The sequence below is a fragment of the Fusarium falciforme genome, chromosome 10, assembly GCF_026873545.1.
Source record: "Fusarium falciforme chromosome 10, complete sequence".
Taxonomy (NCBI): Eukaryota; Fungi; Ascomycota; class Sordariomycetes; order Hypocreales; family Nectriaceae; genus Fusarium; species Fusarium falciforme.
The window spans coordinates 2,773,547-2,792,722 of NC_070553.1; the positions used below are offsets into that span (position 1 = coordinate 2,773,547).

At 52.5% G+C, this 19,176-nt stretch overlaps 4 protein-coding genes across 4 annotated transcripts; 2 read left to right on the forward strand and 2 right to left on the reverse strand.

Moving 5' to 3' along the window:
* Positions 1-40: 40 nt before the first annotated feature.
* Positions 41-3,585, reverse strand: NCS54_01273500 (ATP-dependent DNA helicase II subunit 1; the record flags this gene model as incomplete). Its single annotated transcript, XM_053157960.1, has 3 exons — positions 41-1,615; positions 1,666-2,654; positions 2,706-3,585. 3 exons carry the CDS (start codon positions 3,583-3,585, stop codon positions 41-43), a joined length of 3,444 nt encoding a protein of 1,147 aa, XP_053013935.1.
* Positions 3,586-3,914: 329 nt separating this feature from the next.
* Positions 3,915-6,130, reverse strand: NCS54_01273600 (ATP-dependent DNA helicase II subunit 1; the record flags this gene model as incomplete). Its single annotated transcript, XM_053157961.1, has 4 exons — positions 3,915-5,171; positions 5,218-5,826; positions 5,876-6,001; positions 6,122-6,130. 4 exons carry the CDS (start codon positions 6,128-6,130, stop codon positions 3,915-3,917), a joined length of 2,001 nt encoding a protein of 666 aa, XP_053013936.1.
* Positions 6,131-6,425: 295 nt separating this feature from the next.
* NCS54_01273700 (Ferrochelatase) lies at positions 6,426-7,783 on the forward strand (the record flags this gene model as incomplete). Its single annotated transcript, XM_053157962.1, has 3 exons — positions 6,426-6,653; positions 6,705-7,281; positions 7,329-7,783. The coding sequence occupies 3 exons, from the start codon at positions 6,426-6,428 to the stop codon at positions 7,781-7,783; spliced, it is 1,260 nt and encodes a 419-aa protein (XP_053013937.1).
* An 8,256-nt stretch (positions 7,784-16,039) lies between these two features.
* Positions 16,040-17,960, forward strand: NCS54_01273800 (Hypothetical protein; the record flags this gene model as incomplete). The annotated part of the gene is made up of 5 exons (XM_053157963.1): positions 16,040-16,436; positions 16,517-16,570; positions 16,619-16,762; positions 16,810-17,276; positions 17,325-17,960. The coding sequence occupies 5 exons, from the start codon at positions 16,040-16,042 to the stop codon at positions 17,958-17,960; spliced, it is 1,698 nt and encodes a 565-aa protein (XP_053013938.1).
* Between the last annotated feature and the right edge of the window lie 1,216 nt (positions 17,961-19,176).

Sequence of the window (19,176 nt, forward strand, 5' to 3'; positions counted from 1 at the left end):
CAAACCGTTGCTAAACGATGCTTATAGTTCCAAATATACATTACACGCCTGACCACGACTCGTAGCTGTAGCCTGACGACTGGCTCCCTGGGTTGAGAGAGCTGCTGTGCGAGCCTTGAAAGTACCAGCTTGAGGGCTGGTTACCTGTCTGACTCTGCTGTGTAGGCCCAGAGTAAGAGGGATAATTCTGCCGTTGCTGCTGGCCATAAGAGTTGCTGCTGCTCGTGCGAGTGTCTTGTTGTGTGCTTCCGCGCATGTTGAAGTTCTGTCTAGATGTTGAGCCAGGCTTGGAGGATGCCGGCTGTGAATATGCGGATTGGTCATGATACGAAGAGTTGCTGCCATATGAGCGGTCGTTGCGTCCTGAAGAGCTAGACCACTGATTTGCAGATGAGGTAATAGCCGGGTATGAGGTGCTCATTGTAGAGGGAGTCCCTGACGCCAGCGACATGGCCATGGCAGCAGTCTGACTGGTCGTGTCAGTGTTCTGCTGCATCATCGAGTTTGTCTGATCATATCCCCGATGAGACGACTGATGACTTGCTGCGGTGTTGGTGCTACCATACCGCCCATACTCGCCATAGCCAGAATTATTCGTCATCTGGGATGTGTCATGGCGAGCAGATGACCTGGTGTTGTGTTGATGGCCCATATCCGCAGGTGGCTGATAGCCTCTAGTCTGATCAGCTTCAGGAGTCCGTGACTGGTTTTGCTGGCTCTGTCTGGATGTGGCACGAGGAACAGCAGCCTGTTGATACGGAGACTTGCGTGCCTGAGCTATCATGGCGGCGGCAGCTACCGGTGACTGACGAGCTTGTTGCATCACCGTATTAGACACGGCCGTTGCTTGCTGCATTCCATCGGCCATTTGTGAATGGTCTCTTGAGACGTTCTGGTTCACCTGCCGCGATTGCTGGTTGGCAGACCGAGAGTATGCCATCTGTGGCGAAAGAGATGAAACATTTGTCGCTGGCATAGTGTTGTTGGAGCTTTGAGCCCAGTCTGATGGTTGAGGGTTCGCAGCAGGCACGTTTTGCCCGTTGGAGTGAACGGGTTCAGACGGAAGACTTCGCCGCGTCTTGTTGCCAGGTCCGATGGCTGTCCATCGTCGTGACTCGATAGGAGCAATTGTGCCAGCCGGAGCCGGAGCTGGGGGTGGTGGCTGTGTTACTTCAGGCATACCGGTGTTATAAGTTTGCCTGGGTGGCATGACGAGCCCTGGATCGGCAGTCATGGGTTGTTGTGTGTTCGAATAGGGGTCTGGCTGAGGCAATGACAAACCCGAGGGGGGCTGATAGTAGCCGTTTTGGGAAGTTTGGAGATCCTGAGATGTTGTATCCGTGGTTGTGACCATGTTTTCAATGTTCATCTGAGGGTATGAGTAGTCTTGTGAGGCGTCTTGCTGAGTGCTGTCCTCCTCTTCAGGAGCGTCTTCCTCGGCATCTTCCTGTTGTTGCTCCTCTTCCTCTTCGTCTTCTTCATCTTCATCGTCTTCGACAACTATGGTCTCCGACTCTTCAGGCTTCTTTTTTTTGTTTCTTGGCTTTTGAGGTGCATATTCACATGCAGTACCGTGGCTTTCACACTCAGTGCAAGTAGGCCTCTCCTTTGGACACTTTTCCTTTTGTTAGTTGACACCGCCATAAATATCACTAGAATACTTACCTTGGTCTTTCGAGCCTTGCAAGGGAAGCAAGCTGTCCGTGATTTGGCCATCTTCTTCCTCTTGTCTCGTTTCGCTGTCTCTGGTGCTTCTGCCGCAGCCTCTGCCTCAGTGCTGGTAGGAGCCTCATTGTCTGTTCCCACGTTGCTCTGAGCACCGGACTGGGGCACGAGTTCCTTGGTCGTCATAGGCCCAGACGGTGTTGTCTGACTGCTCGTGGTAGAAGCAGATGCGTTTGTCTGCGCAGAGCCCTCCCTGTTACCAGGATGAACAATCCGCAGCCGTTCTGCACCATACTTGACAAGCATACCCAGAGACTCTCGCTGAAGTTCTGGTGCCTGGTTAGAGAAGATGTTGAACTGCTCAGCTGACAGAGTAGACGGCTCAACACCCGCATTGCTGAGCATCGTCAGGGCAGCCTCTCGTCGGCGTGCTGCTTCAGCTGCCGAGACATTAACTGGGTAGATGACTGAAGGGGGTTGGCTTCTAGTCTGAGTAGTTGATCCATTAGCCGCGGCTGGCGCGTCTCCCATCAGACCTTGGGGATAATCGCTGAATCCCTGCTGGTTCTGCACAGTTCCATCTGTCTGCTCTCCAGCAGCATAGGAAGGTCCTCCTTGTCCGTCGATTGGTGGCGCTCCAGGATAGTCCGGAGGTATCATGGGTCCATCAGCAGGAGCAGTAGCTTGAGCTGCGCCGTCATTCTTCTTTTTCCGTTTCCGAGGGTTCCCATTCTCATCTTGTGCCTTGGTTTCTCGCTTCTTTCGTTCCCTCTTCTCGCCCTTTGCCTTCTTGGGTGTATTTTCCTTGGTCTTTTGCTGCTGTAGTTTCTGAGCGCCGGGTCCTAGTTGACGAGGAAGAGGCTTGAAGTACTCGGCAAGCTGAGCAACCGTCTTGTGCATGGGTGTGTGATCGTACTTGACCGTGATTGCGCGGCTATTGCGATTGAATGCAATAGTGACGGATCCGCGGCAATCAAAGGCAGGTCGAGCTGATTCGAGGGATCAACGATTGAGCCATTCGTAGGACATTCTGAACTTACCATGCAGAACTGGGTCCGGGTCCCGTTGACTGAACTCGCCCACAATTGCCTTAGTTGGGTTCTTTGAAGTTTGTCGATTCCATTGCTGATAGGAGTCCTTGCACAGATATGTAAAAGTCCAGCCTTGCGACCCGCGCGATACCTCTCGAACAGTCCAAGTGCTACCGTCTGTTGCGCTGACAAGGCCGATAATGTGTTTTGCGACAGATCGTTGCAGGGCCGGGTCATCTTGCGGTTGGTTCATCAGGGTGTCATTGGCAAAAACAACCCGTGAGAGCTGTCCCCCAGCCTGATCAGCCGCAACACTCGCCGAGCGCATTCCTCCCATCAACGGGTCAATATTATTGAGATTATCGAGGGCGCCATTCTCGGGTTCGGAGACGGAAAGTTCGAAGCGGACGGTGGCCCCCAGCTCGAGGGTGATGGACAGATGCTCGGCGCGGTTCGGGGTGACCTTGGCGTCGAGAGCGCCGCGGAGGCGAAGCTGCAAATCCTGGACCGAATCGCACTGCGGGTTACTGGACGCGGCGGGCGTCTGCGCGCCGAGATTGAAGCTCGCGAGGAAGTCGGCCATGGCGGAGCTGGAGCTGGAGCGTAGGGTGCGGCGGCATCGGGCCAGGCGGAGCAGCCTGTCCAGGTACTGAGCCGAGCCTGGCTCCTGCTGAGGCGATGAGCGGCTGCTGCTGCTGGGCGTTGACGATGAAAGCCTCTGAAGAGTCAGCGATGGCGCTGGCGGGCCTGGACGCTTCGCGTTCGCGAGTCGTGGTGGGTTGGGGGAGGAGACGACAGGGGTGTGGGTTCTGTCACCAGGCGGCTCCTCAGCGTGAGGCTTGGTGGGTGTGCGCCCGCCACTCAACGGTGGCGTGGGCATATCATCCATCACCACCGTCAACGAATATCAACTTCAATTGAAAGACGATTTGTAAAAGAAATTTTGATTCATTTATTGGTGGTTTGATGAGGTTGAGAACTGAGAGCGGCTGGTTGTTGTTGAAAGATATCAATCACATCGCCTGTGAATTGCAGCCGAGAAGCGGTACAACATGCATACGCTCACACTGAATTGAGATCAAGTACTTGCATCTCTAGTTACTCGTCTATACAATACAAATATGCTCGGATTACCGCATGGCCTCGCAGGCCAGAGAACGCCCCAACTCAACTATAAGTCAATATACAAGTACACACACACAGCCGTCAAGGCCATGTCTAGGAATTTTCTTCCACCCACTGCTCAACTCTCTCAATCAGATCCATCTTTCGACCAGCTGTGCTCAAGCCTTTGGCCCCTAGCAAGTCTCTGAGTTGCACCACCGTCATCTTGGTGATGCCACCGCTCTCAATCGCCGCCTTCAACTGAGAAGTCGAGAGTGAAGATCCAGAGGGCTTCTCTGATGAACCTCTACTCCTCTTGGTTGGCTTCACATCGTCATCGTCCGCCTCGCGCTTGGTGGACTTGGCACTGGAAACCCGTCCAGCTTCACCCTCCAGTGTCTCCGACCAATCTTCAAGGTAGCCACCAGCTCTCTTGCTGATGGCCTTAAACTTGGGCTCAGTCGTATCTTCAGCCTTTTCAGGCACCTCCTCTTCCAGCGCAAGAGCCTGGAGAATCTTGTAATGCCATTGGAGGGCAGGATTTGGGTACTTGGACGGATTGTACATGGCCTTGGGAAGTTGAAGCTGCTGCACAATGGTCCGCATTTGTGTCGTGAGCTCATCAGAACTTCGCATCACTTCGCTTGGGGGGTTGATGCTTCGCAGATCATCCAAGAAGGGCAGGGGATAGATCCAAAGACCTGCAGGCAGGTATGGTGTTCCCGACTCATCATCAGACCGTTCTCTAGATGGAATGATGGCCGCAAGTATCGGCTGCGCGTTGGCTCGGGTGATGCACCATGCAAGACCAATCTTGTCGTCCTTAAGCAGCTTCTGCCACAATGCAGTAAAGACTCGAGTTGAGCCGACAAAGTCCTCTTCACTGGGGAAGATAAAGGTAGACTTCTTAACACTCGCCCAGATGGGAAGCTGGCTCCGCGACTTGAAGCCAATGATGCGGATGATTGGCGATCCAAAATCCTTGAGAGACTTTTGCTCATCAGGGGTAAAGTAGACGTATTCACCTCCAAACTTGTACGCCTTCTTCGTCTCTCCCTTCTCGACCGTTCGGGCACTATCCTCGGCGATTCTGGTAGTTTCGCCTGCGGCAATCTGTGGCTTCTCACCGTCGAGCCAGATGTAGCAGGTGCGTGCGGGTGTTTGGCGATGGACAATATTGTACCCCTTGACTGAGATTCGCAGTCCTGGGGCAATCTCAAACGGCAGGTTTGAGAAGAGTGCTCGTTTCGCTGTCTGCTTCGAATTCACATTCGATATGAGCGAGTTGAGCAGGGTAAGTCCGTCTCCAGACTTGGAAGTGCGAATCTCGGACATGTTGGCTTCACCAGCTGGGTCACGGTAGATGATATCCTTGTTTTGTTAGCCGATTTGACCATGCATTGAGCGTGAGTCTTACATCATAAAACTTGTTCAAGTCAAAGGTCTCATCCCCTCGAGTGATGGGGAAGAGATCGATTGTGATGCCAAGATCATACAGATCCTTTGCACGGACAGCCGCGGCTGACCTTGCCTGCTTGTCAGACGCATGGGGGTCATCGTTGTCGGTCACAATGAACAAGCGACGACTACCAAAGTTTGCGGCCTTTGTTGTAAAAATCTGGTTGGCGCAGAAGAGCACGTTGGCCATGCTGGCTGGCTCCTCTGAGGGCGTCAACACTTCATCCTCGTCTTCCCCCTCTTCAACCAGAGCCTTCAGGGTCTTGACGTCCTCTGCCGCGGGGACGTCGAGGTCAGTGAATAGATAACAATGAGGATATCTAAGTCCACTGCGGCCATCGCCCGAGTCCTGGAACTTGGACTTTTCAGTGCCGAATAGGAGAATGCCCATCATGTCCTTGGGGTTGGAGATGATGCGCTGCTCCATCAGATGGTAGGCGCATTTCAACGCTGCCTGTACGGGACTGTCCCGGTCTGCCTTTTTGGAGTCCGAGTGCGGCGGTGGCTCCAGCATTGACTTGCTCACATCTATCGCGAGCAAGATGGCATCCTTTTGCGCCTTGTAACTCTAAAAGTGGATCAACATGGTGTAGAAGAGTGAGAGCTTTGATACTCACGTTCTCATCAATCTCCTGCTCCCCCTCATCTTCATCTTCTCGACGCCAATCTTGTTTGTCTGCCATTGTTGATGTGTATGTGTGTGTTATAGCAAAATAATGGTTCTCATTGCGCGTCAGCTGGAACTTAAGAGCTGAGTGATCTCATCCTGCGGGCCATAGCTCTAGGCAAACGCGACCTCTGTAACAGGGGGGCGCGATGCTGCCTGTCGCGAGGTCACGTGAGCGAGTCTGGGGAGTGATTACCAACTTCATGATTGGCGGGGAATGTCTTGTTGAGAGGTACATGTGCTAACGCGGATATTCCGCAGCGGCCGAGGTTCCTGCTAGCTCCCAATATCCCCCGTCGGTGAAAATTCCGATAAGATGCGCTGCTGGCGATCCCGGAGCCCGTGGAAATGCGTGCATCATCGCCGCCCTAGCTGCCATACATAATAATTCTTGCGCCCCTCAGCTGTTTCTCATTACCAACCCTCACACCACTGCCAATTGACGTTCGGCCGTTTTCTTCTCTCCTTTTGTGCTTCACCTTTCAGTCTATTCACCAACAATGGCTCTGCGACGCTCCGGGGGCCAGCTCTACAAGGGCATCTCCCAGGCCAGCTCCCATCGTCTTGCGCTCCCTCAGATCGCCAGCCAGAAGCGATACCTGGCCACCCCAGTCCCTCCCGTCACACAAGATGCCACAGGCTCCAAGGGCCCGACCGCCATGGTCTTTCTCAACATGGGAGGTCCTTCTACTCTCGATGAAGTCGGTGACTTTCTCAGCCGCCTCTTTGTAAGTATCGCCGACGTCCCGGAACCCCTCGGAGATGCTAACTTGCCACAGGCTGACGGTGACCTGATCCCCCTCGGCCGGTTACAAAACTACCTTGGCCCTCTCATCTCCAAGCGACGAACCCCCAAGATCCAGAAGCAATACGATGCCATCGGTGGAGGATCCCCCATTCGAAAGTGGTCCGAGTATCAGAGCTCTGAGATGTGCAAGATCTTGGACAAGATCTCCCCCGAGACTGCCCCCCATAAGCCTTATGTCGCTTTCCGGTATGCGGATCCTCTGACCGAGGAGATGTACACTCAGCTGCTGAAGGACGGATTTGGTAATGGCCGTGGCGGCAGGGCCGTCGCATTCACCCAATATCCCCAGTACTCTTGCTCGACAACGGGCAGCAGCTTGAACGAGCTCTGGAAGTGGAGGCACAGACTCGAGGGTAAGACCAACAAGGAGTCTGGAGACGGCAGCATCACATGGAGTGTCATCGACCGCTGGCCAGTCCACAGTGGTCTGGTCGAGGCGTTTGCGCAGAACATTGAGGCGAAGCTGGCAGAGTATCCCGAGGAGCGTCGCAAGGACGTTGTCCTGCTGTTTTCTGCGCACAGTCTTCCCATGTCGGTTGTTAACAGAGGTTTGTGCTCTACCCCGGAAATATGAACGGACCTAACATGTCATCAGGTGATCCTTACCCCGGTGAGGTCGCGGCCACCGTCTATGCTGTCATGCAGCGCCTCAAGTTCTCGAACCCATACCGACTATGCTGGCAGTCCCAGGTTGGACCATCTGCCTGGCTGGGACCTCAGACCTCAGATAGTGTGGAGGAGTACATCGCCAAGGGCCAGACGGACCTTGTCCTTATCCCCATCGCCTTCACATCGGATCACATCGAGACTCTTTACGAGCTGGACGAGGAGGTAATTGGCGAGAGTGGCCATCGCGATACCGTCAAGCGGGTAGAGTCTCTGAACGGTAGCCCCGTGTTCATCCAGGCTCTGGCCGACATTGCTAAGGCACATCTCGCCGAGAATCAGGCTTGCTCGGCTCAGATGGGCCTCCGATGTCCTGGGTGCAAGAGCGAGAGATGTGCCGAGTCAAAGCGATTCTTTGCGAGCCAGCAGGCTGGTCTGGTTTAGGGGACCATGTATACAAGTAATGTTTATGAGTGGTTCGGCATGACACTGTATTATAGCTCAGGGGCGCGAGCGTTTATGTGTAATCAAAAGTGTAGTCTTTCAGGGCAGGTCTGGTGGTTTACGGGTCAAGAGTGGTTGGGTCTACTCCGTATAGATACGCCGTATGGCAACTCTTCGCTTCATTCTCTGGTTCGGTCTGAGACTAACCTTGTGATCGTCTTATGATCATTTTATGTTTCTTTTTGAGTATGTTAGGTATTCTCTATACAAACTTTATGATATCCTATCATGAGTCTCATACAACTTTGGGCTTTTTCTTAGACGAATGCGAGGTCTTTTAGGTAAGGCGCATTGAAGGCCCAACTCACAGGACTCCAGAACATAGGTATCCATAGGTACGGGCGTCTGCCAGTTGAAGGTCATACCCCGCGACGGCGGCCCGGACGGCCGCTTGTACGGCCGCCTCTGTGGCTTCCTTCTTCTTGACCCCGGCACTGGTTTGTTCTGATTACAACACATCTATTCTAGCTATTTATACTTGGCTCTGGACACCGGGCCTGATCCGATCATCCCGACATCCAAGGCGGTGACGGGGGCAACAACGACCGCGATGTCAACAGGCATCGGTCGGGAGGCGGAGCTCGCGGCGACTGCCTCATTGTGTGTGCGTCCATGGGCTTCTTCTTCTTCCTCTTGGTCTTTTTGACAATACCACTGGTTTATTGGCCTTGCAACGCATCTAGACTGCCTATTAATGCCTTGAACCCACAATCCCGACATCCAAGATGGTGCTGGGGGGCTGCGATCCCTCAGCTGCCCGCCACAGAGATGCCAGCACGCCTCGGCCATATGGCTATACTTGCCGCATATGCCTCATTGCGGTCAAGATTTTACCTGGTCTATCAGTCCCTTATATATTATACCTTTATGACTATCCTTAGACCAGAACATGATCATCTTTTCTCCTTGGTGTGTCGGTGATGTCCTGCATCAACGTTGCGGCCCCACACGGCCCCACACGGCCCGGACCTTACTTCCTCAGCACAAACCGGGAACAAAGAATTGTCACCCACACCGGCGCAGGGAACAACATAAGCAGGAAAGGAAAAAGAATAAAAGGCGACATGAATACAATGCTGCTTGAGAGTGTGCTGATGTCGTAAAGCCCCAAAAACCAAGATTTCACCCGGAGCGGCGGCAAAACGGCAAGTGATGTCCAGATTAGCCACAAACACCACGCAGTCAGGAGAGCGAGTTTACCAGCAAAGAAATAGTAGAAAGACCAAAAAGAACATCGACAACGGCAGGATTCGAACCTACGCGTGCGAACACAATGCCTAGATATGCAGGATAGCAGGGCATCGCCTTAACCACTCGGCCACGTTGTCTATTCCCAATTTGGTGATGGACGACCTCGATATCCACCACCATGTCCCCAGGGCAGGGGGCTATTACACGACGAAACAAGGAGTAGGAACAAGGAGGAGAGATGCAAATCCAGCTGCTAAATTAACCAAAGTTGAAATATCGCGAGGGGCTCTGTTCTTCAACCAACACACTCCTTTTTTACGACCCAAAGGAGCAAGCATCAGTAATACCTACTATTCTACGTTCATAGCAATTGTCTACCACATTCCCGTTGCCTACATGCAGAATGGCTCGACTACTGTCGCCGCCCTGGCACGTAGCCCTGTGTTGCTGCAACGAAAGAACATTGAAGGCACCGGCTCAACATGCCATGCCCATTGAGGCTTGATTTTTTTTCTTTTATTCGACAATGTACCATTTACCTAGGAAATTCATTACTACGTCATGTCTATCCCCTACTCTTAATCTCTATCGGCAGTATGATCTCCATTGGTGGCAGTGTGCCGTCGAGCCGCTCCCTGGACCAAGGACACAGCTGGCAGGCATGCGAACACTTGTGAGCATGAACAAGTTATAATTATGGGTAGTTCTCATTCAAACGGGATTTTGGCGTAATAAAAAAAATCAGCATGAGTCGCCTAATATTACCAGCCACCGACTAAAATTGGTCGGCTCCGTGCGGGTAGCGTCCACCACCATTGACCAAGCGTCGACCAAGATAATCCTCCGCCATCTTAGAAGTTCATCAGGTAGTTACTGAACTCTCTGCACTTGCCAGGACGGAGCTCTAGGAGAAGGATTTACCCATCATTTTCGCTCACGTCGAAGCAGCACCCTGGGAGCACATTTCGCTACCTGCAGGCCGGGGAGTACGAACAACGCTTCCATCACTTGGCGAAACTTGTTCCTAAGGTTGAACTGAAGCAGGTCACAGTCAAGGTTTCGCAATGGGAACCTGAATTCACGCTGTGGCGAGCAAAAACGTGTTCCAAAAAGAAAAATTCTGGAAAATTCCCCAGAAGTCCGTTCAAAACGACAAGAGCAGGGTTCGAACCTACGCGGCCGAAGCCAATAGATATCAAGATTATTTCAAGTCTATCTCCTTAACCACTCGGACATCTTGTCTTGAAGTTGGGATGCGTTTCGAGATTTCAGATTTGCTTGATATGGAGTCTTGTCCAATTCTGGACTAGCGTTGCGGGGCTCAACGGCAGCCCGCGCGCCACCACGCATGTCGGTCTACTTTTTTATCCTTTTCTTAGATACAGTACGTATCTTTTGCTCGCCATCACGTGAATGAGATTGCTCAAGATCAGATAACTTGAAAATCACACAGAGGTTTCCTCCCTCTGTCTAGCTTTCAGTCAATGAGGATATTGGAAAGCTACCAGTATCTCTTTGAGTGCGCGAAGGCTCCCAACGCGTACCGGACAGGGGTTTGATCCAATCAAAATGGAGCTTACGAGAGGTACTTCTTTTCCCACCTAAATTCTATGGTGATATAAGTCAAAGCAGTACGATGAGTTACATAGTGCAACATTGCAAAGCTCACAGCCGTACCTTGATTTGGGCACCTTCCTTTTCCCCCTCTTCCCGTCAATCTCCCCCAACGCCTTCTCTTTTGCTTGTGACCTCACAACACCACAGCGATGGCCCTGACAGGCGTGACAGGCAGAGCGCTTGGTGCGGCCTCGATAGCTGAGCTTATGGCCCGGGTGATTGAGGTCTTCGTTGCCGGCCCTGTATCTCTTCCTTCCATGAAAATCGGGACTGAAGGTCGCGATGAGGGCATCTACAAGGCAGCCTCGCCACGCCTCTTGCGACTTGTATCTCTTCCAACTTGGGCTGCCGTGAAGTTGAAGAAGATAGCTGTTGATGAGGGCAATGTCAAATAAGAAGGTCCAGGCTAGAGCCTGCCAAGGGCCCCGACGAACGCGGTGATCATAGCCTAGCGATGCCCTCAGTTGGTCTCCTCGGTCCACATGATTCATTTCGTCGTTGTAAGTAGCAGCAATAGAAGGAATCTCGAATTGCTTCACAGCTTCCTTACCAAAAAAACGCTGTATCGGCCGTGCCCGGGCTTCTATTGTATTTGGCCTCTTCCTCTTCCGGTTGACGCGTTCATCGCCCTTGAATACAGAAGTCAGGAAGAGCACGAGGGCGTTATCCTTCCACGCGATTTGGTTGACCTGCTAAGCCAAGGGACAAATTAGTAAGGGAAATACAGCTAAATCTGTCTGAATTCCTTGCCTTATGATCAACTGTTGGGGCCATTCGAAGCTCGCCAAACCGAAGAAGGTTACGGCCGGCAGTGTCATCGACTTTAAGCTATACGAAGGGCTTGAAGATACCACAGTTGCGGCGGGCTGTGCCTGTGGCCCCGTGACCTAGCCGTCGAAGATATGTGAAGAGATTCGCCGATGAGAAGAGGTTATCGATGAAGACGTGATATCTGGCTTTTGGCAGCTTATTAACTAGGGCAACGACCACGCTTTGAGTCGGATTAAGAGGCGTATATAGGTCCTTTCGTCTCTGAATGCGTAGTTGACGAGAAAACTGACTCTTCTTCCTTGGCTGCCGGCGCGGCTTCTTGGGGAGACCAACAGGTCCGTATCTCTTCTTCGGCTAGTGCCAAATCCACCGTAGGAAGAAGCCCTTCTGGGCCACAACCCAGGTCTTAAAGCCGAGGGGCGTGGGTTTATTTAGGACCTTCGTTATCTCGTATGACCTCCCTGTGAAGCAGGTCATACACTCATCCACAGCGATATTCATGCCCGGGCTCCATAGCTCGAGAGACGCCGCTTATAGGTGCTCAGACCAGTCATCCACGGCCTTGAAGACCTTCGGAAGGCCTATATCGGCGAGGTTGAACGGGTTAAAGACTCATAGGTGCCGTTGAAGAAGCTGGAACCTGTCGAACGTCATATATCGAATAATCGAGTGGTCAGGGCCTTGATGCCCCCGATGAGAAGTCTCCCAATGGGCGCGGAGCCTTGGTTCCTTGTGAATTCCTATGTAAATCAGGATAGCAAGCCATACATATACCTCGGCGACAGAGGTATCATGCCAGCCTCTAAGCCGGGCTGCCGGGCGTAACTGACGGTCTCGGAGCAGGCTTACAACCCAGCTATTGGTATATTGGACCCATCTTTTAACTAAGGAATAAGGTAGGAAGAGCTAGAAGAGCTGTAGGGGCGTATGGGGCAGTGGCTTAACCTCAAAGTCGCGTGAAGGCATCTCCATTGGAAAGAAGTAAGCCCCGCAGGTTATGGCCGGGCTGAAGACCGGCCGGCACGTGATATCGTTGGGCTGCTCGCGGCGGCTATTTTCCTCTGTGATATAGCTACTTGAATCAGAGGCGTTAAGTGCCTCGCCGGGAATTGATTGAGAAGTCATAGGTCTCTTCAAAATGATTTCTATGGTGTTTTGGCTGTAATTCCTTTCTGAGAGACCTTCCCGTACCCCGCCCGTACCCTCGTCATTACGTGAGAAAAAGTGGGTCCGGTACGCGTTGGGAGCCTTCGCGCACTCAAAGAGATATTAATACTGGCGGTCGGTTTTACCCTGGTTTCACAATGTATTCCTTCAAGGCAACTCTCCTATCCTCCTCCGCGTAGCCTGGTTGTGCGACCAACAATGAGTCCTCAATACTTGACGATTCAACCCTCCCAAGTTTGTCTGGTGACTCAATCGCATTACTCCTTTTCGCCCTCACATCCCACTGGTGCTTTTTTTCTTCTCTTTTTTACCCTACCCTCTATTTGGATCCCTAGCTTTCCCTTCCTTACCAACCTCGGTTGAGGACATCCTTCGGATTATCCTTGGAGAAGGCCGAAAGCAAGTGACCAGAATCGGGAGAGCAGCCCACCGTCCCACGCCCACCCGATATCAAGGGCCTCTAGCCCTCTACAACAGGACCCGTCGTCGACAACTTGAGCCGTCAGCTTCAGTTGATCTCACTGCCTCTCTCGACGTCAGTGGCTCACAGCCGTCGTTGGGTCTTTTTGGGCGCTCAGGTACTCTCACGGCCCTTTGGGAGACGGACCAACCATGAAACCATCGCCCGGGGTTTCAGTGGATTGGGATGATTGTTTCAATCCAGATAGGCATGGAAGCGGGTCTGAAAGTAAGCCAGATTGAAGAATTAGTGTGATGCATGACTTCCTCCACGCCAGATGCCCCTGGTTCTTGGGAGTTTCTCTCCTGTCTGCCTTGTCGTCGTCTTGTTTCATTGCCCCTTTAAAGTGCCCTGCTCTAGTCTTTCCTGTACCCAATAGCTACCTAAGGTTAGTCAGGTAGACTTCGAAACACGTTCCCATTCCCCTGCATTGTTGCCAACATAGTGCCTACGATATATCCTAACATCTTTGACATAGCCGTGGTTTTTTTCTTTCCGTCTTTTTTCAAATAAATTTTTTTATAAATATAAAATAGCAGTTCATTTTTTTCCCCTTCAAACTCAACAACTCGAACTCGCCGACCGAACCGTCACCACTCCAAGAGACAACACAACCAGTAGAGGTTGGTCATCATTTGGCTACCCTATACAACCAGCACTTGCAACAAGGCCACTGGTTTCCAGAGACTGCCCACATTCTGGCGTGCGTGGTGGAAAATCAACATAAAGAAAATAGAAAATCACCATAAAAATAAGAAATATCATAAGAAACCCTTACTTGCTGTTTTACAAACTTTACTAAATCTTTAGTATCACCCTTAGAGGAGGTTCACCTTTCTGGCGTCTTTGTCGGTTAGAAAAATGTGTTCCCGAGCACGCGCTCCGGATAGACTCTCAAAGAATTGGCAGTTTTTGCAGTATTTGATTCGAGGCGAACGAGAAGCCACAGCGATACATGCGTCGACCACGTATTACCTACTGTAAGTGAGACGGGGTTGGCTCATGTCGAGTGACGTGGATGGATGCTATCGAGAGGCGGTCGAGTGGCACCTTGGCGGAGCCGGGCTGGGCCGGGGTCCAAGACCCACCATGGGAAGGGAAACAACTTGACGGACGGGAAGTTGGCTGTGTTTGATGTTTGACGGGGAATAAACGAGGGATGGACGGGCTCTAGCACAGACGTGGGAGCGGCCGAGGCGCGCCACTTGACAGCGTTTGGGCGATGTGACGGTCAGAGAAGACAGGAGAGTTTGGCACATTTGAAGACGAGCATGTCATTGTCGATACTGACTCAGTATCGATAGAGCTCTGGAGCTGGGAGCTGGAGCTTCTGAAGCCAACTGCCTCGCAACTCTGAGCTGAGAAAGGAGTTGCATACCCCAACGCAGACCGACTATCTTCTGGTGGGCAAATTTCAAGCAGCGGGCATGTCTCGCTGTGCTTCAGACCACTCGTTCACAGGCGCTTGGCTGAGCTCCTTGATGTCTTGCCTTGCTGTGCCGTGTTGCGCAAGGAATGGCGGGAGTTAAGGCCATGATGGCTGAGATTGTTCGTGCCACCGCATCAGATTAAGAGTATGCATTATCCTGCGCAGAGATAGGAGAACTGCAACCTCCTTAAAGATGGTCGTCTCGAGATGCCGAATCCCTTGGCGCGTCGTCCCATGCGACGCGACCTGGACTGCCGTTCCCCTTTTGGAACCAAGCTTAAGCTCGGAGCCTACCTCGGGAAGCTCCTAGTGACGCTGGGCTGTGAGCTCCATTAAGGGGACTCCACGAACAGGAAACAAGATCAACAGCCAAACGACACAAGACTCAGTGACTGCAGCCCAGAGCCTTATTACTACGTCTCACCAAGTACGGGTAATTTGCTTCACGCTTGAGGCTGGGAGATTGGGGGAGGGAGAGCTCCAGCACAATGCCATTTAACCCCTGTCAAGGCCGTTAATTGGACCCGTACCCCCAGCAGCCAATCAGGAGCGTGGAATCACAGTGGCCGTCCAGCGACCTTCCAGCAGCCCTGCCCGCTAATTCTCCAGAGCTTGCCCCTGGGCCTTGGGATATGGGAGCCCGCCCCCTGAGACACTAGTCCTCTTGCGGCATAGCGTCACAAACCCCTTTTGTTGCAGGACCAGGCCAGCACGCTCTGCCCAAGGACGCTTCTGCTGGGGGAGGAGAACAGCACATCAGAATTTCGTCTCCTTGTTCCGCCTGTCACTCGCACCCAAAATTTCCCTTCTTCTCCTTCGACTCTCTTTTACCCCCGTTCCGTTCCTCATCATTGCTAAGTACTTTCTCTCGATCGCCTCCCATCGCGCGTGAGAGCAGGTTCCGTGTCGACACTTTGAGGCCTTCCTTCTAATCTTCGTCTTGCCGACCTGCGACGCCCATTGACACGCGTCTCCTGGTAATTAATTCCGGGTGAGTTGCTGTCCTCGTTCCACCTCTCGACTCTCCCTGCCCGCCCCGAATCTCCCACGACTCGAGAAAGCGCGCCCTCGATCGACTCAGACTCGCCTTGACAACTCCTCGCCGGATGCGCCTGTAGCCTAGGTGGCTTCTGTGTCGACCGCGGCCCTTTCTCTCGTCGTCTCCCTACGAACCGACCGAGCTCGTATAGCTGGCCTTTCCCCTGACATAGCTAACCTCGACCTCTAGAACCCGTACTTTCCCACGAGTCCCTCTTCATCGATCGTTCTTGATACATCACTATGGGTAAGATGCCTCTTTCTTTTTCGCGTGCGCAGACCACGCCACATGGCAGTCGGTAGAGGCAGAGGAGAGGAGGAAGGAGCTGCCCCTCCTGGCCACGAGGACAACTTGCTCTGGACCTGGATCGCCTTCTCCCATCATCAACATCGCCTCTCGATAACGCGACGACATTCGTTCTTCCGCCATCTACGCTTTCTTGGGTCCTGTTCTTAGCCCCTTTTTGGTCTCGAAGCATTCCTCGTTGAGAATCAGCTCTTCACTGCAACCCTTGGATCAGCCATGACCTTCGACCTGATCCAACACGTCAAGGCTCGCACCCGGAGTGTGCATTTCGACAAAGGAACCCTTTCTTTGACTTTTACATCTCCTGCCGAGTCGAGTGCGAAAACGTCCAATGATTCCAAGCGAGCGAGCAGCCTCCCGGTGGGACAGGAGAACCAAACCCCATCTCCTGATCCCAACCGTGCAACCGTCCAACAGTATCGCAGCATGCTCGAGGTCGAAGCAGAGGAACCTCCTACATTGGGCCCGATGAATCCCATGAGCTTCGATGAGTTATACGTCGACCCTACCCAGTCGGTTGAATGGAATCAGCCCAGACCTTCGAGAATCGGCACCAAGAAAATCGCCAGATTGACACTCGGAAGTGGCCAGCCAAGTGCAGCAGATTCATCGAGTCAGGACTCCTCTTGCCTCTACATCTGCCAGAATATTTATACATCAATTCTGCCTGTCATTTGCTAACTCTATTAATAGCTTCTCCCGGCAGCGAATCCCCGGCTCTGGCCCCTTCAGCCTCGCCCCCTAATGGTAAGTTACATCCCAACTTCTATCTAGCTTTCCACTAACCATGCACAGTTCCCTCACAGCCGCCTCCCGCCGCTGACAACCGGAACATTGTCCGAAGAAAGCTGACTGGATATGTTGGTTTCGCCAACCTGCCCAACCAGTGGCACCGCAAGAGTGTCCGAAAGGGCTTCAACTTTAACGTGATGGTTGTTGGTAAGTTAAACGACAGCCATTTTACAGAGGTCTGCTAACGGTACTAGGCGAGTCTGGCCTGGGCAAGTCTACTCTGGTTAACACCCTCTTCAACACCTCGCTCTACCCTCCCAAGGAGCGCAAGGGCCCTAGCCTGGACATCATTCCCAAGACCGTCACCATTCAGTCCATCAGCGCCGACATTGAGGAGGCTGGTGTCCGTCTTCGCCTCACCGTTGTTGACACCCCTGGGTTCGGTGACTTTGTGAACAACGATGAGTCGTGGCGCCCCATTGTCGACAACATTGAGCAGCGATTCGACTCGTACCTCGATGCCGAGAACAAGGTCAACCGCATGAACATTGTCGACAACCGAATTCACGCCTGTGTTTTCTTCATCCAGCCCACTGGTCACTCCCTCAAGCCTCTTGACATTGAGGTGATGCGACGCCTCCACACCAAGGTCAACCTGATCCCCGTCATTGCCAAGGCCGATACCCTCACCGATGAGGAGATTGCCAACTTCAAGGCCAGAGTAAGTTACCTGTTGCATTTCTAGACATCAAACGCTAACCACACCTAGATCTTGGCCGACATCAAGTACCACGGCATCCAGATCTTCGAGGGCCCCCGATACGAGCTTGATGACGAGGAGACCATCGCTGAGAACAACGAGATCATGTCCAAGGTTCCCTTCGCCGTTGTTGGTGCCAACAACGAGATCACCAGCGCCGATGGTCGCAAGATCCGTGGCCGTGCTTACCCCTGGGGTATCATCGAGGTGGATAACGAGGAGCACTGCGACTTTGTCAAGCTCCGACAGATGCTCATCCGAACCCACATGGAGGAGCTCAAGGAGCACACCAACAACCAGCTGTACGAGAACTACCGTACCGACAAGCTGCTCGCCATGGGCGTGTCGCAGGACCCCAGCGTGTTCAAGGAGGTCAACCCCGCCGTCAAGCAGGAGGAGGAGCGCGCCCTGCACGAGCAGAAGCTCGCCAAGATGGAGGCGGAGATGAAGATGGTGTTCCAGCAAAAGGTCGCCGAAAAGGAGAGCAAGCTCAAGCAGTCAGAGGAAGAGTTGTATGCCCGACACAAGGAGATGAAGGAGCAACTCGACCGCCAACGAATGGAGCTCGAAGACAAGAAGCAGCGCATCGAGAGCGGACGGCCACTGGAGAAGGAGGGCAAGCGAAAGGGCTTCTCCCTGCGCTAAGTTGCCTGCGCTCTAACGACCTGCGGACTGTTTTCTCCCTTCTTCGTTATCCATGTCTGAGTACCCATGATGCCCATACAATACCAGCTCGACGCCCCTCGTTGCATTCGATTCTCGTTTCTTTGTCGCCTCTTTCTCTCACCCCTTTTTAATCAACAACAAAACCACGTCCCCTAATCGCATACGCCAAACGAAATGATTGTCGTACGGAGACGGAACAACAAAAAGTCTTTTATGAAGAATAGTCATGCAAGGCGGGATGTGCAGACTATACGGCCTAGCAGGTGTCTCGGCGTGGCAGGTTGTCTTGGCGGGCACTCTTCTTCGGACCATGCCCTACGGCACGCATGGGAACCTGCTGTTCTAGCTCTCGGATCTGCTGCAAGAATACTTTTGGAGAAAAGGTAGCAGATTATGGCGAAAGGTGTTCGTGTTAGGAGCGCTGCTCGCTGGGAGAGACGTTGAGCGTCCATACGTGTCGGTCAGATTTGGGATGGTTAATACCTATCTATGGAGGAGATGCTGCCCAAGACGGCTTTGCCCTTTTACCTTTTCACCTGCTATGCCTTCGGATACCCCTCTTTCCCCGTTGCGGCCAGATGGAGCATCGGCCATGGATTGAACTAGACAGGAGCAGACGGATGGTTAGCACGGGGGAAGGTTGAGCAGCAACTTGTTGTATTTTAGCCGTGTGTTTGTTGAGACTGGGTGCTTTTTTATTATGTCTCAGCAGGCGACACGCCTCAGATGGTCATGCGTCGTCTCTTTCTTGTTTCTTAGCTGGCTTGATCTTTGATTTCTTTAACAGTGTTTCCGTTTGTTTAGGGTCTGAGTGTATTTGCTGTGATTGTGTGTTGAGATGTACTACTTGCAAGAGTCTGAGCTAGATAATTGTGATTTGTGTTTGTACTTCCATTGCATCCTTCATTGTATCTAGGACCTCGAGTGTAGACTTGCATCGACTCACTGGCGGTCATGACTTGGTAGACGAGGCATAGAGTATGTGATGGATGTTAAGAGACGCTCGTTTCATATAGTAGTAGTACATTAACCCGCAAGGTCAAGACTCCGCCCGTTCCTTGTCATGCCGCGCTCCCCATGGTTAAAAATCGTCAAGAGTGAGTAGTATAGTGTAGTGTAGTCCTGGCAAGCCCACGCGCATTATCCCTCCATTCCTTCTTCTTCGTCATGTTTTGTCAAACTCTACCTTTGACGG